The sequence below is a fragment of the Bufo bufo genome, chromosome 11, assembly GCF_905171765.1.
Source record: "Bufo bufo chromosome 11, aBufBuf1.1, whole genome shotgun sequence".
NCBI classification, from domain to species: Eukaryota; Metazoa; Chordata; class Amphibia; order Anura; family Bufonidae; genus Bufo; species Bufo bufo.
Genome location: NC_053399.1, coordinates 63,129,434 through 63,146,303, shown reverse-complemented (window position 1 = coordinate 63,146,303; position 16,870 = coordinate 63,129,434). Strand labels below are relative to the sequence as shown.

General features: G+C 41.3%; 1 protein-coding gene across 2 annotated transcripts in view; it reads right to left on the bottom strand.

Moving 5' to 3' along the window:
* The window catches only part of SCFD1 (sec1 family domain containing 1), a 149,091-nt gene that overhangs the window by 62,021 nt on the left and 70,200 nt on the right, over nt 1–16,870 (bottom strand). For both annotated transcript variants that reach the window (XM_040411182.1, XM_040411183.1), the window contains exon 14: nt 13,055–13,136. In XM_040411182.1, the coding sequence (XP_040267116.1) occupies nt 13,055–13,136 (82 nt within the window). The remainder of the gene's footprint in view (nt 1–13,054; nt 13,137–16,870) is intronic.

Below are 16,870 nucleotides of genomic sequence, written 5' to 3'. Positions count from 1 at the left end.
TATATATTTATTAAATCACTGTAGATTGATTGTTTTCACTGTTGTTCAGAGGAGTATGTGACGTCATTTTGGAAAACCAGTCATCTGTTAACATGGCCAAGAAGACTATACTATGTGGCATTCCTAATGGGCATGCACAAAGCCTCATTTTTGTAATAAGAAACACAATGAAATTCAGGACAATGTAGTATAATAAAAGAACATTCTGGTAAATAAATTTGGTATATCAATGTAAAATTATATACATAAATAATAATAGTCCTTTATCAAACTGCTGCAAAGTAGAACTGACTTAGTTGCCCATCAGATTCCACCTTTCATTAGTGACAGCTCCTTTAGAAAATAAAAGGTGGGATCTGATTGGTTGCTGTGGGCAACTAAGCCAGTTCTACTTTACACCAGTTTGATAAATGATAAATTACCCAAGCGATTAAAAAGGACACTTCTATCAGAAAGGTTTTTTTTTTAACTCAATATTCAACAAATTTTTGTCTGTTTTTAATTATGGCAGTACTATACCATTACATAGTAACACAGTACATAAGGCCGAAAAAAGACATTTGTCCATCCAGTTCGGCCTGTTATCCTGCATTGAAAATGAAATGTAGCAGACAGCAAAGAGGGATAAAACTCCTAAATACCGAGGGATGCCATTGTCCAAACAAAGGAGGAAGGTAAGAGCCAGGGCAAAAGTAGAATACATAGACGTCAAAAAATATAAAAACAATCCATCTGTTTTCTGTAAAAAAAGATAGACTATTCTATCTAAAATGTGATGGCAGAGGCCCTTTAATGACATATGCTCTTTACATTGCATTAAAAGGTGATTGTGCCGAGAAGTAAAACTGCAGTATTATGATAGGATGGAAAGTTGGACAGGCTGCCCTGCTCCATCTCCATGATGAACCTGAGGTCCACCAAGGAGAGCTGGCACCTGGAATGTCACATACAGTTCCTTCTCGTCCCTTCACCCATACTAAAGTTACAAATAAGCAAAAATCTGCTTGGGAAGATTGATTCGCTTTAGATGCAACGTCTGATAAATCAATTTCCTGGCATCTCACCCGATACTACAAAGCAGAATGGTCTCCGGACAAGGCTGGGTGTCTCTGTTTTTGGTGGGAAAGATGCTGGTGAATACTAACAGCTGCCTCCGCCAAGGATAAAGACAGGGGCTGTTTGTTGAAATCTTTCAACCTGCCGGGGTGTTATGAGACACAGACACGGAGTCAAAGCACTGACTTAATCACCCTGTGTGCCAGCGAGCTGCCAGAACACACCAGAGGAGCTGATTGATGGTCAGTTTCCTTAGGACGATGCTAAATGCAGATGGAACATAAGCAGCAGGGACACAGATCACATATCACAAGCAGCATATGAAGACTTCAGAGCTCTGGCCAAAAGAGTCTACAAGCACATTGCTGTGTGGAAGTGTCTGCATGAAGAAACTGACTAAACAAGCAGGCGTCTTCATTCACACAGTTATCCGTACAATTAATTACATTTTATGCATCTATGTCACTGATGAGAAGCTCTAACAGAGCAGTATTCACAGATAAAAGGCTAAATATTGCCTCTTGGGCTCTAACACTAGGAATACTTTCTCTTCTGACACATACTTAAACATTTTCTGATCTCACGTCCAACAACTTCTGCATGCACAGCCATAGGACACTGACAAACTGCTCTCATTCTATGTAACATCTAACACAATGAAAAGAGAACAGTTCGAGATCTAATGCATTTTTCAATAATATAAAGTATATGTTATCTGTCATAAAGAAAGACATTTCTCAGCTCATAAGTTACGAACAGTTAAATCCACGTAAAACCTTGAAAGCATTGAGAATTTTCAGTGCAGTTTGCTGACAAGGTCCTGTACATTAAACATCTGGAAATGCTAAAGAGAAAAGCATAAACCAAATAGAACGGTTATAAATTAAAGATTAGCTCCTAAAGACTTCCTTTAAAGCCAGCTCCCTCATGTAGAGCAGTGCTTATAGGACAAGCTTCTCTTTCACAACTGAATTCTAATCACCAAAGTCTGTCATGTCTATTCCTGAATTTGTCACAATAGGTGTGTTATAAACACAATGCTTTAAAGTTCGGAACATTTCCAAAAACTACATTTTCAAAAAACTACATTTTCAAAAGTAGATGAAGAAACTCACTAATAATAAATAAAAAATTACAAATAATTAAAAAAAAAACGATTTTGTACTAAATTCAGGTTCTCAGAATATATCCATCAATATGCACAATGGTCATTTTCATTCTGGCTTCATGGAAAAATCCAAGCACAGGTATACATGGATAATCAAGTACAATTTCTCCTACATCGTCTGCTAGTGATGTCCAACTGATGGCCCTGTTTCATGTCAACAGAGGAACCATGAGATTATTCATGTGTGGGGCTGCTTCTCATCCAAGGGAGTGGGCTCACTCACAATTTAGCTTAAGAACACTGCCGTGAATAAAGATTGGTATCAAAACATCCTCCAAGATCAACTTTTTACAAAGATCCAGTAGCAATTTAGTAATCAACAATGCTTTTCCAGCATGATGGAGCACCATGTCACAAAACAAAAAGTGATAACTAAGTGGCTTGGTTAACAAAACATTGAAATTTTGGGTCCATGGCTAGGAAACTCCCCAGATCTCAATCCTATTGATATTATGTGGACAACCAAACACACAGAAATTGCGACAAACTCCAAGCGCTGATTAGGTAAGAATTGGCATCAGTTAGGATTTAGTCCAGAAGGTGAAATCCAGCATGCCAGGGTGAATTGCATAAGTCTTGAAGAAGAAGTGTCAACATTGTAACCATTGAGACTTTGCATAAACTTGATGTATTTGTCAATAAAAGATAAAAATGTATGAAATACCTATTGCACTTCAGTACAATAAAGAACATCTGAGTTAGCAAATGTTGTGAAAACAAAAATTTTTCAGTCTCAAGATTTTGGCCGGACTTTACGCTGTACAGAGACTGTGGAAATCTCAGACATAACAATCTGTTTATTTAATGTATATTAAACAACATTTTTAAAAAAAAAAATCAAGTTTTTCCCCCCATCAGTCTGCACTCAATAAAAAGAGTTAAAACTGAATGTTAGCAATCATTGGTAATTTATTGAAAAGGGAAAAGTAAAATATTGCATCAACATAAGTATTCAAAACCTTTACTCAGTACTTAGTTGAAGCACCTTTCGCAGCAATTTCAGCCTCCAACGTTCTTGGATATGATGCCACAAGGTTTGCAATCTGGATTTGTCAAGTTGAAAACAGTCGGTGGACAGCCATTTTCAGGTCTCTCCAGAGGCATTCAATTAGATTCAAGTTAGGACTTTGGCTGGGCCACTCAAGGACATTCATAGAGTAGTCCCTAAGCCAATCCTTTGTTGGTCTTGGCTGTATGCTTAGGGTCATTGCCTTGTCGGAAGGTGAACCTTCAGACCAGTGTGAGGTCCACAGCACTCTGAATCAGGTTTTCATTAAGACTAGTTCTGTACTTTGCTCCATTCAGCCTCAACCCTGTTCAATCATGGTTCCATCAGGCCAGACAATCTTGTTTCAAACTGCTGGAAGGCTTTCATGTGTGTTTTAGAGAGGAGAGGCTTCTTACTGGCCACTCTGCCATACAGCCCAGATTGGTGAAATGCTGCAAGAATGGTTAACCTTCTGGAGGTTTCTCCCATCTGCACACATGATCTTTGACCAAAGTGACCATTGGGTTCTTAGGCACATCCCTTAACAAGGCCCTTTTTCTTCAATTACTTTGTTTGTTGTTTTTTGTTTTGTTTTTTTTTGGGGGGGGGGGGGGCAGGTCTAGTTCCATTTCAGAATAATGGAGGCCAAAATGTTCTTGGGAACTTGCATTGCGGCAGACATTTTTTGCACCCTTCAATTGATCTGTGCTTTCATAGAATCCAGTCTCTGAGCTCTAACGCTGGGTTCACACCATCGAAGGAGCGCTCTGTATGCGCGATTTTATCGGGCGTACAGACGCGGCTCTGGCCACAAGCAAACGCCCATTGTCACGCGTTCCCAGAAGTCTATGTACGGGAACGCGCGACCATACGCTCCAAAGAAGCTCCTGCACTTCTTGGGGCGTAGGGCGTTTTACAGCACGTTCGTACGCGCTGTAAAACGCTCAGGTGAGAACCATGCCGATAGGGGATCATTGGTTCTTGCCTGTTGAGCGTTTTACAGCGCGTAGGAACGCGCTGTAAAACGCTCAGGTGTGGACCCAGCGTAAAGGCAGTTCTTTTCTCCTCATTTACCACAGGTGGACAACAATCAAGGTGTATTAACATCTCAAAGATGATCAAATTAAATGAAAGGACTCGAGAGATAAATTTCTGTCATATCAAAACTTCTGAATACTTATGTTTATGCAAAATTTTTGTTTTACCTTTTTAATAAATTACCAACATTTCTAAAATGTTTTGCAGCAGAAAGCCCGACATCGGCCTCTCATTTTTATACTTCATTATCACTAATCAATCTGCTATTATCATACTAAACCCTTGGAAAAAAAAAATCCTACATCTACTGAAGAAGCAAAAAATCTGCCACATTTCCTTCAACTCTTGTAATGGCTCACAAGCTCTATTTTCCTGTAGGACATCTCGGCATGAATGAAATATGTAAAAACATTGACCGCAATCCACATTATATCTGAATAGGATTGTCAAACACAGACGTGACAGAGAACAATTCTTTGCACACAGTCCTTTAATCTAGAATGTATTTTCCCCTCAAAAGGTTTTATTTAAGGGGTTTTCCAGGACTTCTCAACATTGCGTCGGGTCTTTAAAGATAGCGCCCACTCAAGTCCTGCCTGTGGTAGGGCTCAATAGGAGCACACTGAATCTCACACAGACTGCAATGTTAAATCAATGCAGTCTATAGGCGAAGCAATTAGACAACTGTATGTTAAGGTTCTCTAGGTGGACTTAAAATAAGTGTAAAAAAGTTTTTAAAACATATGAAAAAAAAATTGAAAAAAATACACAAATTCAAATAACCTCCCCCCCTTTCCTTATTTAAAAAATAAACAACAAAAATAAAGATCATAGGAATCACCAAGCCCCAAAGTGCTCGACCTATTAAAATACAAAAGAATTTATCCTATAAGGTCAACACAACAGAAAAAAAAATAATCAAAACTATTTATAAAAAAAAAGTCATGCACACTCCAAAATAGTAACAACGAAGACTACAGATCACCCGCAAAAAAAAAGAAAATAATAATTTCCAAAGCTTTTTGTCAGTATTAAAACAAGAAAAACTATAAAAATGTGGATTTGTTGCAATGGTACTGACCCACAGAATGAAGATGACATGTCAGTTTTACATTGTAAGAACATAACCCATAAAACCATGGCAAAATTGTGTGGTTTTATTTTTAATTTCTCCCCATTTGGAATTTTTTCCAGCTTCCCACTACATTGTATGTAATCATAAATGGTGTACAACTTTATACCTCATAGCCCTATGTGAAGAGAAAAACAAAAAAGTAATGGCTCCAAGAAGACAAAAACAAAAAAGCAAAATGGAAAATAGCTCCTTTAGGAAGGGGTAAAGGCAATAAACACTTTTGGGGCAATTTTTTCATTTTGGGCTAATACATTTTTTTTTCAACTGGTCATTAATAAAAATTTTCAACAGTTTTTGTTCTACAGGGTTAATTGCAAGGTATTTGCAGAGTATCTTACTTTCAGTTTGACACTAAGGCCTCATGTACATGACTGTGTGCCAGATCTGCCCGTATTGCGGCCGGCAAACGAATGGAGGCAAGGATCGGAAGCCCACAAAAGCACTATGGAGTGCTTCTGTGGGTTTTCTGTCTAAACGTAGAATAAAGCGGCCGTCACTGCCGGGAGTGGTCAATAGTCATTCCTGGACTACTCCTGCACTTACTGGCTTGTGATCACTGGCGGTGCTCAGCCGGCCCATAGTTTCAATCGCAAGACAACTATCATGAAGATAGAAGAAGAAAACAACGGCACTGACCAAGATTCTTTTGCAGCTTTTATTGTTCCAATTCTAAAACATGGTCGATGCGGGTACAGCAAAGGAAAAGGCAACAACCGTTTTGCGCTTCCTTCGCTTCCTCAGGTTGACTAAGATACCCAACAATCAGATATTGATGACTTACCTAGAGGATAGATCATCAATATTTATGTCCTGGGTGACCCCTTTAATTTTTAAAACTGAAAACTTCTGTTTTGCTAAATTACAAAATATAAAATAAAAATTTTATTAATGACTTAAATGTATCTAATATCTGCCATTCTTTTCAAATTTCATAATTTTTTACATTTCAACGGGAATGGAATATTCAGCCTGAGGATTTTGGGTGCAGGTTTCAGTGGGCGAAGACTGGACCAAATCTGTTCTGATAGTGCCTCCACTGTTTTTAATAGGAGGCAACACTTTACGTGGCAGAGGGTTTTTGCTGAGCGGTTTTGAAAAAAAAAAAAAAAAAAGGTCCAGAACCTACAGGTCCACCCTCGAAATCTGCAGCAGGAGCCTGCTTGATGTTTAGCTCCATTCATAGTAACATAGGGACACATTTATTAAAACCAGCGTTTTAGACACTGGTCTTAATAACCCCTATACCTGGCGGTGGATCCGCCAAAGTTATGAAGAGGCATCGGTCTCTACAGTACATAACTTTGGCGCATCCAGCGCCAGTCTAATCGTAAGCTTCCTTGCAGCACTCTGCATAACAACATGGCAAAAGGGGTATGGGGGGGGGTGGTAGATAAGGGAAGGTGGTGGAAGAGTGGCAATGGGGAATGGGCATATTATCCTTTTATACATTGACTTAATGATTATGTCACTGTATGCAAGTTTCTGATAGTCATGAGTGGATATTGGATTGAGTGAAAAAGGACTGGAAGTTCTGTCAAAGGGGCAAATCCTGCAAATCTATACTGTCACATGGCTTAGGGTTATGTACGTGTTAGGGGGGTGTTGGGAAGTGTCTGGGACAGTTGGACAATCCTTGGAAGACACCAAATCCCCCAAAAATTCCTGTGAATTCTGTTTTCTCAGAAAGTCAGTTCTTCTCTACTCCAGTGTGTTTGAATAGACTTCCAGGAGGCAGCAATTAGACGAGGCACTGCCATGATCATTAATAATAGAAGAGGGCTCAAGCATAACAGTACTTGACCAGAAAAATATAGCAAAAATGGCAAGTAAAGAGAAACGTAACATTTCTCTGTTATCAAATCCCAAACTGCAGACTAAAAGGGTTTGACTATGTTGCATGTCCACCACATGTGAAAGTATGTGCCCCTGTACATTTCTAACGTATCTAAATAGGAGTTATTAATTTTGTTGATGTTTTGTGGCATCATATGCCATCTACTTAGGGTTTTGAAACTATTTTCTCATATCCCGCAGTATCTGGAGACTGTTTTAGGAGCGTTGATAATAGAGTGGAGCGAGCGAGTGAAAAAGTGTGTTGTGTAGTAGAGTGGTTTCAATCCATGACGCAGGGCAACTAAATTAGGGATCTTTAAGAATGAATCTCAAGTTCCAGGTCAGACTTCGATAGCAAATTGAGACAGGAGATGTGTGTTATCTAAGTGGCCTCCGAAGGGGTATAAAATCATTATCTAGAAAGAGAGTATAGGGTCGTGTCAATGTATGGTCTGGGAGTATATATATATATATTTATGCATGCTTTAGATGTAAGGAATACTGCTTGGGCATGATCAGCCAGTCTGCCACACAGTTGACATGTATTGCTTTATAATATAAAAGGATATTTGCTAGGTCAATTGCTCCATTACCTTCCAAGAATAGTACAGTTTTATAAGCAATTCTAGATCTAGAATTGCAAATAATCTTTTTATTCAAGTAAAAAACAATAATTGGGAGATGAATGGATAAGACTTGGAAAATGTACTGTATTTTTCACTTTATAAGACATACTTTTTCCCCTCAAAAAAGGCTCATTAGTACACAGGAGGTTAGGGGAGCAGTGACTGTAGCGCTGGTATTTCGCATTGCTCCCTGGTCTTGTCTGGGCACTGCGCTGTGTCCCGACAGTATACAGGATCAGGACAGCGCGTGAAAGAGTTGACCTGATGCTTTCCAACATCATGACACAGTGTATGAAGAGCGAGCTGGATTTCCTGAGAGGCGGAGCAGGAGAGGCAAGTTATTTTATTCATTCCTTTTTTTTTTGTCTGATCTGATGTCTGATGGAGATTGGGGGACTGGTCTGAGGTCTAATGAAAAATGTTTTTCCTTATTTTCCTCCTCTACAACCTAGGTGGTGTGTCTTAAGCTCGGGTGAGTCTTATACAGTCAGGTCCAGAAATTTTGGGACATCAACACAATTCAAAAACGTTTGGCTCTATACACCACCACAATGGATTTGAAAGGAAATGAACAAGATGTGCTTTAACTGCAGACTGTCAGCTGTAATTTGAGGGTATTTACATCCAAATCAGGTGAACGTTGTAGGAATTACAACAGTTTGCATATGTGTCTCCCACTTGTTAAGGAACCAAAAGTAATGGAACAATTGTCTTCTCAGCTGTTCCATGGCCAGGTGTGTGTTATTCCCTCATTATCCCAATTACAATGAGCAGATAAAAGGTCCAGAGTTCATTTCCAGTCTGCTATTTGCATTTGGAATCTGTTGCTGTCAACTCTCAAGATGAGATCCAAAGAGCTGTCACTATCAGTGAAGCAAGCCATCATTAGGCTGAAAAAACAAAACAACCCCAGAGAGAAAAACATTAGGCGTGGCCAAAACAACTGTTTGGAACATTCTTAAAGAGAAGGAACGCACCGGTGAGCTCAGCAACACCAAAAGACACGGAAGACCACGGAAAACAACTGTGGTGGATGACCGAAGAATTCTTTCCCTGGTGAAGAAAACACCCTTCACAACAGTTGGCCAGATGAAGAACACTCTCCAGGAGGTAGGTGTATGTGTGTCAAAGTCAGTAATCAAGAGAAGACTTCACCAGAGTGAATACAGAGGGTTCACTACAAGATGTAAACCATTGGTGAACCTCAAAAACAGGAAGGCCAGATTAGACTTTGCGAAACGACATCTAAAAAAGCCTTCACAGTTCTGGAACAACATCCTATGGACAGATGAGACCAAGATCAACTTGTACCAGAGTGATGGGAAGAGAAGAGTATGGAGAAGGAAAGGAACTGCTCATGATCCTAAGCATACCACCTCATCAGTGAAGCATGGTGGTGGTAGTGTCATGGTGTGAGCATGTATGGCTGCCAATGGAACTGGTTCTCTTGTATTTATTGATGATGTGACTGCTGACAAAAGCAGCAGGATGAATTCTGAAGTGTTTCGGGCAATATTATCTGCTCATATTCAGCCAAATGCTTCAGAACTCATTGGACGGCGCTTCACAGTGCAGATGTACAATGACCCAAAGTATACTGCAAAAGAAACCAAAGAGATTTTTAAGAGAAAGAAGTGGAATGTTATGCAATGGCCAAGTCAATCACCGGACCTGAATTCGATTGAGCATGCATTTCACTTGCTGAAGACAAAACTGAAGGGAAAATGCCCCAAGAACAAGCAGGAACTGAAGACAGTTGCAGTAGAGGTCTGGCAGAGCATCACCAGGGATGATACCCAGCATCTGGTGATGTCTATGCGTTCCAGACTTCAGGCTGAAATTGACTGCAAAGGATTTGCAATTAAAAAGTGAAAGTTTGATTTATGATTATTATTCTGTCCCATTACTTTTGGTCCCTTAAGTGGGAGGCACATATGCAAACTGTTGTAATTCCTGCACCGTTCACCTGATTTGGATGTAAATACCCTCAAATTAAAAGCTGACAGTCTGCAGTTAAAGCACATCGTATTCATTTAATTTCAAATCCATTGTGGTGGTGTATAGAGCCAAAAATGTTAGAATTGTGTCGATGTCCCAATATTTATGGACCTGACTGTAGAACGAGAAATAGTGTATTATTTTAGGCACTATTAGGCATTTGAGTACGTTTTTACATCCCAACCAAGATGATAAAGGGACTGACCAAATACTTATCACATGAGATATCTGGTCTAGCAAAGGTTTATAATTAATTAGGTAATGGGAATCTAAATTAGAGGAAATCATGATACTTAGATAGCAGAGAGTGGATTTAGACCAATCAAAAGGAGATGAGTCGCTACTTTAGTCTGTAATGATTTGGTTAACCTTTTGATTACGGCTAGATGACTTTGTACATCGTTGGCCCTTAACAGTAACCAAACGTATAAAAGTGTTGGGTTACACTGCAACCTGCTGGCGCCCCATGGCATTGTAGTCCGCTGTGAGGCAGCTGCAGTCACAGTATGTATGCCCAAGTCCAGCAGAAGAGTTCCCTTTGCATGGCATCGTTTTAGGACCCTGCTACAATGATCAATGCAAATTGTAAATGCTGGCTTTAACGTTAACTGCAGGCCTGCAGGCTGTGAATTCACCCTTTCCTGCCCGACTGTGGCAGGAGAGGATTAATTCACTTTTATTCATTTAAAAAAAGGGGGGGGAAATACAAATGAATAAAATGTAAAAAGGAAATAAAAAAGGATTAGTATAGCTACTAGTTAAAAAGTATAGTTACTAGTTTTAGCAATAGTTCAGCAGACTACGTACACGCATACCCCCCCCCCCCCTTTTTCTTTCATAATTTTTTTTTTATATATATTTATTAGTTTTAGCAATAGTGGAGTGGACTTTGTATTTGTAAAATATATGAATACAAAAAAATGTAAAATGTAGAAATGTTTTGTCCCAAAATCTTTTTTTTTTTTTTTTTTTTAATATTACGGTATATCTTTCATCTAAGGGCACAAAATAAAGGTCTAAGATGTCCTGTGAAAAATTATATCAAACACATGTAGGGTAGTTCAGAAATTAAAGGGGTATTCCGGTTGTTAGAAGCATGTCTGCTCCATTCATTGCTATGGGAGTTCCGAAGATAGATCCATAGAGGATTTCCCATAGAAATGAATGGAACGGCTACACACATGCCTGACCGCCACTCTGTTCATTTCAGGAGGGCTGCAGGGGGTACAGGGTCCCACTTGTCGTGATCAGTGGGGGTCCCAGCGGTAGGATCCCCACCAATCTAATAGTTATCCCCTATCCAGTCGATAGGGGATAACTTCTAACGACTGGAATGCTCCTTTAATTAGTTATTTGCATTTAGACTTTGCTAAAACTCAAAAACCAGCCTGGTAAGGAAGGTAAGGATGTAAACACTCTGGTAATGAAGCGGTTAAGGTGATATTTAAAACTGGACATCTTTATTTTACAGCCTAATATTAAAACAAATTCTTGAAATAGGTCTTGTAAATGTAAGAGGGCCTCTTCTGGGTTTGTGATCAGGAAAGGTAAATGGTCTGTGAAATGTAGTGACTTAGGCCTCTTTCACACTTGCGTTGTCCGGATCCGGCGTGTACTCCATTTGCCGGAAGTGCCCGCCGGATCCGTAACAACGCAAGTGAACGGATCAGTCTTTAATAGCGTCCTGGGTGCCATAGTAACACTGAACGCATTTTGAAGTCCTGGCTGCCATAGTAGTAGTGGGGAGCGGGGGAGCAGTATACTTAGTCCGTGCGGCTCCCGGGGTGCTCCAGAATGACGTCAGAGCGCCACATGCGCATGGATGACGTGATCCATGCGACATTTCATCCATGAGCGTGGGGCGCCCTGACGTCACTCTGAAACGCCCCGGGAGCCGCACGGACGATAAGTATACTGCTCCCCCGCTCCCCACTACACTTTACCATGGCAAACAGGACTTTAGCGTCCTGGCAGCCATGGTAACCATTCAGAAAAAGCTAAACGTCAGATCCGGTAATGCGCCGAAACGACGTTTAGCTTAAGGCCGGATCCGGATTAATGCCTTTCAATGGGCATTAATTCCGGATCCGGCCTTGCGGCAAGTGTTCAGGATTTTTGACCGGAGCAAAAAGCGCAGCATGCTGCAGTATTTTCTCCGGCCAAAAAACGTTCCGTTCCGGAACTGAAGACATCCTGATGCATCCTGAATGGATTTCTCTCCATTCAGAATGCATTAGGATAATCCTGATCAGGATTCTTCCGGCATAGAGCCCCGACGACGGAACTCTATGCCGGAAGAAAAGAACGCAAGTGTGAAAGAGCCCTTAATGTTCTCTACCTTTGCAGAGCATCCCCCTTATGTAATAAGGTTTCTATTGTTAAAACAAAAAGGAGGGGGAAGGGGCAGCCCTGACGAGCACAATTACTGATATGAAATAAAAGGGATAGCTTTTTATTGATTAATATTTGCGCTGAAGGTGATAGATACCTAGCAAAAATAGTGTTATTATTATTAAAACCATTCATTTCACTATTCTGTACATACATAACATAAAACTATTATGCACGAAGAAGACTAATTGCAAACTGGTACAGAAAGAGAGACTATGTTGTAGGCTTGAAGCTTTCATCACGTTTTTCAAACGTGATGTGAACCCAGCCATCGACTGTCAGCTTCTCCTAAGCAAATGGTGGGTTCAGCTGACAATAGTCTAATGTGTATGGGGGCCTTAACACAAGCTTTAAAGGGAACCTGTCACCTCTACTATGCTACCCTCACTGAGCGTTTCTAAATGTTCATTGTGTTACCTTACACATAAAAATTACACTTTTAATTTCATTTGCAGACGAATTCAATAAGTATTATGCATTTTTGTACTTCCCACCTTTTATGCAAATTAACATAAAAGAGTCATATCTTACTCATATTTTCAAGCTCTGACTCATCTCAGGTTAATTTGCATATGTATCAAATCGTTTTTTCCACAATAAAAGCACACAGAGCTATGGGGACTGGATATTGCGGATGTGCTAGCGGCCATCTAGCAACCCATGTCCTCAGCTCTATACATAAAATCCCGGTGACAGGTTCCCTTTAAGCTAAACAGCACAGTGCTTGTGGCCATCAGTATAGAGCTGCTCATAATTAAGTCAATCTAAGGGGTCAGAAGATTTAAAAAGTATTTCTTTTTCTTTGACACTTCACAACTCACCTTGATATGCTCCAAAACTGCAGTGGCCACATTAGTATGTAGATCTATGAGCCTCTTCTTCTCTAGAAGCTCTGGAAGAGAGCTGAAAAGAAAGAAGATTAATCATTTGCCTTCACAGATGCTGCATATTTTCTTTTAAATCATGTACAGGTTTTCTCTCCCTCCTGACTAACAAGACCCTCTGTGGTATCTTACTTATCATATTATTTTTTTTACTCTCCAATTCATAGGGGAACAAAGACAAGACAACAGGTATAGCTGCTGATGCCACTAAAAGAGGCGGACACCAAGCAAGCATAAAAGTATACGCTCCTCCCACTAGCTATAAATCTGTGCGTGAAAAGCAGTAGGCAGAATAAAACTAGTCACACAAGAATCCAGAATAGAACAACCTCCAATCGGAACGCCAAAATCTGAACAAACCTCAGTGAAAAATGACAGAGGGGTAGGAGCTGTATCCCCCAGTAAGCGGAAGAGAAAAGGATTTCAAGTTAGGTAACAAAAATCAACTTTTCTCATCTACATAACTGGGAATACAAGGAAGAACATGGAATGTTCTAATGCAGTCCTAAAAGTGGGGTGAAAAAAATAAAATCAGACCTACGAGCGTGGTCAGAGGACTGCTGTCTGCAAATCCTTGTACCCTACAGCCGCATTAGTGGATGCAAAGATATGCATCTGACAGAAGGTGTGGAGAAAAGCCCAGGTAGCGGCCTTATGCACCTGGAGAACGGACCCTTGATACCACACCAGCCAAAAAGCCCCCCACAAAGTGAGCCATGACCCCAAAAGGTGAATGAAAAAGATACAGCCCAACTTCAAAGACGTTACAGAAAGATAAATGTGGGCATCACCCACAACACATCCAGCTTATGAGCGATATCTCAAGGGTGAAATGGAGAAGAACATAAGAAAGAAAAATGGTTGGGACAGGCCAAAGGACAACCTTGTTGTCAAGTAGCCTTGAGAATGGGGATTTACACAATAATTCAAAAAACCTACAGATGGATGTAATGGCAACCAGGAAAGCCACCTAGTAAGAGAGAAGAGCTGATATCTCATAATAGCTTAAACGAAGAAAGATGAAGAGGTTAGGGTCCCTACGAGGATGGGGCAATGGTATGGAGGCACAGAAAGGGCTATGCCCTGCAGAAATGGATGAATCACTGAATCAGAGGGCAGATTCTCAGTCTGGGCCTGCCTATAATGTGCTATGTTTAATCTTTTTTTAAATCCATATTGGACGACCGGTAAGAAGCCTTAATCAGGATGTCATCCATAGAGGGGATCACTACACCCTCAGGGCTGTTGCTAGATCGAAGTGCAGGTACTGCTGAAGGCTGGCACAGATGGAGATTTGCAAGTAGATGCCAGCCAAACTTCCTGGAACAGATGCAGCCACTCTCCATCTCGAGTGACGTTATGCGGAGATTCATGCTGAGATGGCATAGGAGAAGAAGGCTTGGAGGAAAGGAAACTGGGGTGCCAGGACGACGGTTTCCTTTTCAAATCCTGGGTTGATTTGATCTCCACCGATTTATGACAGGATAAGTGCCGGAAAACACAAAAATAAGGTCTGTACTTTCTAGTACGGGCAGAGCATGCAGACCAATTCTGCAGCAGATGTATAGACAGCAGAGGAACAGTCCATTAGTTTGGCTACATCCAAAAAGGCTTTGCAAATGTAGGAGCAAGCATGGGTTATTTGAAGAGCAATATCTGCTAGATCCTCAGAAAACTTGCCAGTGAGAATGCCATAGTGGAGTCACGAGGCCACTTTGTGGTGGCCTTGCTGACCCAAGTGGAAGCAAACACAGGAGTAATGTTGACCTGACTGCTGCAGATGAAGACTTTGACAAAGACTCTCTGACTTCTTGTTAAGTTGTCCTGAGATGGAAATTGTGTCCATCATGGGGAAAGTTGTATTGGACAACCACGCAGAGAACCTTTGGTGAGGTCCTCTAAGTCATCCGAAGGCCGGATGGGAAAGTGGCCCAGCATCTCCTCTGTGTCCTTGTTTGTAACTGAGACATCCTGCGCTATTTAGTCAGGAAAAGTGCCCAATCAGGGTCAACTGACAATTGCGCCATGGGGTGGGGTTGCTGATGGCAGGGGAGGGCAAACAAGTAGAGCCGAGGAGCTCGAAATGACTGCAACTGGAATTTGGTGCGACAAGAGAAGCAAGCAAATTGCCTATTGGAGGTCATGGACTGTCTAAAGAGTTCTGGCTTAGATTCCAACATGGTGACTAAGGGTTAAAGTACAGTTCCTGAAAGAAGGATAGAGGGTGCCAGCTAGGACAGATCTTACCCAGTCTGCAAAAAATAGAAACCTCAGAAAAGCTGCAGGAAAAAGTTGTGGATCCCTTCCAAGGAGTGAGATCCTGAAGATGAAAAAAGAGCAGAGGACAAAGATGGTGTCCTACGCTGATTTGAAAAGCCAGCCAGAACGACAGTGGATGGGACCAGGATCAGTGTAAATAAATTGCGGCAAGGAAGAGGAGGATTCTGCAGAGGACAAGATATACACTCAACCCCATCTCCCAGCATATCTGCTGTCGGAGCCTTAAATAGTTCTGACAGACAGCCCCGGAAGTGCGGCCTGGACTCTGCCAGCACCAGGGCCTGGAGTAGACTGATGTCCCAAAATTATACCGTATTTTTTTGCCCCATAAGACACATCCCCCCTGTCCCCCTGTCCCAAATGTCCCTGCGTCTTATGGGTTAATACTAATGAGCGCTTCGATTATGGAAGCGCTCATTAGTACCGGAGGACCGGGAAGCAGTGAAGGCTCTGTACTCACCGTTTCCAGGTTCTCGGTTGTTGGCTGTGCTGTGGCTGCGCACAGTGTGAAGGCGCTCTGTGACCTCATGCTGTGCACGTCAGGTCCCAGCACAGCCGACGACAGGAGGAAGAAGATCGCTGGTGGTGAGGAGCGGCGGTGAGGAGCAGGAGAGGTAAGTGTTTTTTATTTATTTTATGTGATATATGAGGCATGGGGGCTGAAGAGAGGCATGGGGCTCCTATCTGAGGTCTGATTGGGGGTCATTCACATTGGGGTCTGATGTGAGGTCTTATTAACATTGGGAGTCTGAATGGGGCTGTCAGCTGAGGTCTGATTAGCATTGGGGGTGTGATTGGTGGTCTGACCTGAGGTCTAATGAAAAATATTTTTTTCTTATTGTCCTCCTCTAAAAACTAGGTGCGCCTAATAGGGCGAAAAATACGGTAATTTGGTGCAGTGCAGATGGACCCGCCGGCAAGAAATGGTATGCTTAACCAGGCTTGAACAGAGCCACATCGCAGGTGAACTGCTGTCAAGACACCAAGACGTGAGTCACAGTGAATTGGCAGCCAGGCTCAAGTGGATGTGGCTATCACCCTGAACAAGTGGTTAACTCTATATCAATTATTGGTTTTGTGCCTATAAAAGAGAATATTTTAACTTATGTATATATCTAGCGCTTAAAGTGTCTTGAAACTAAAACAAAAAACTTTATTAGCAAATCCTTTTAAAACAATAGATAGTGGCATACTTACAATGATAATTATGGGGGAATAAATCATCAAGTTAAAAAAACGTATCCACGGTATAATTACTACAACCTGGTGATATAACACTGGGTCCCCCAGCACTTGGTAGGGTAGGGGTGTATAGTCCCAATATTAAGTCTGTAGTCTCTCCCTTATACAATAGCCTATCGCCCCCCTGAGCTTAGCCTACAGCCCACTGGGGTAGGACTCTGATCTAGGGAGACAGCAGTTGCTGACTATATGAAAATACCCCCGTCTGCTACCTGAGAAAACTGGCTACAT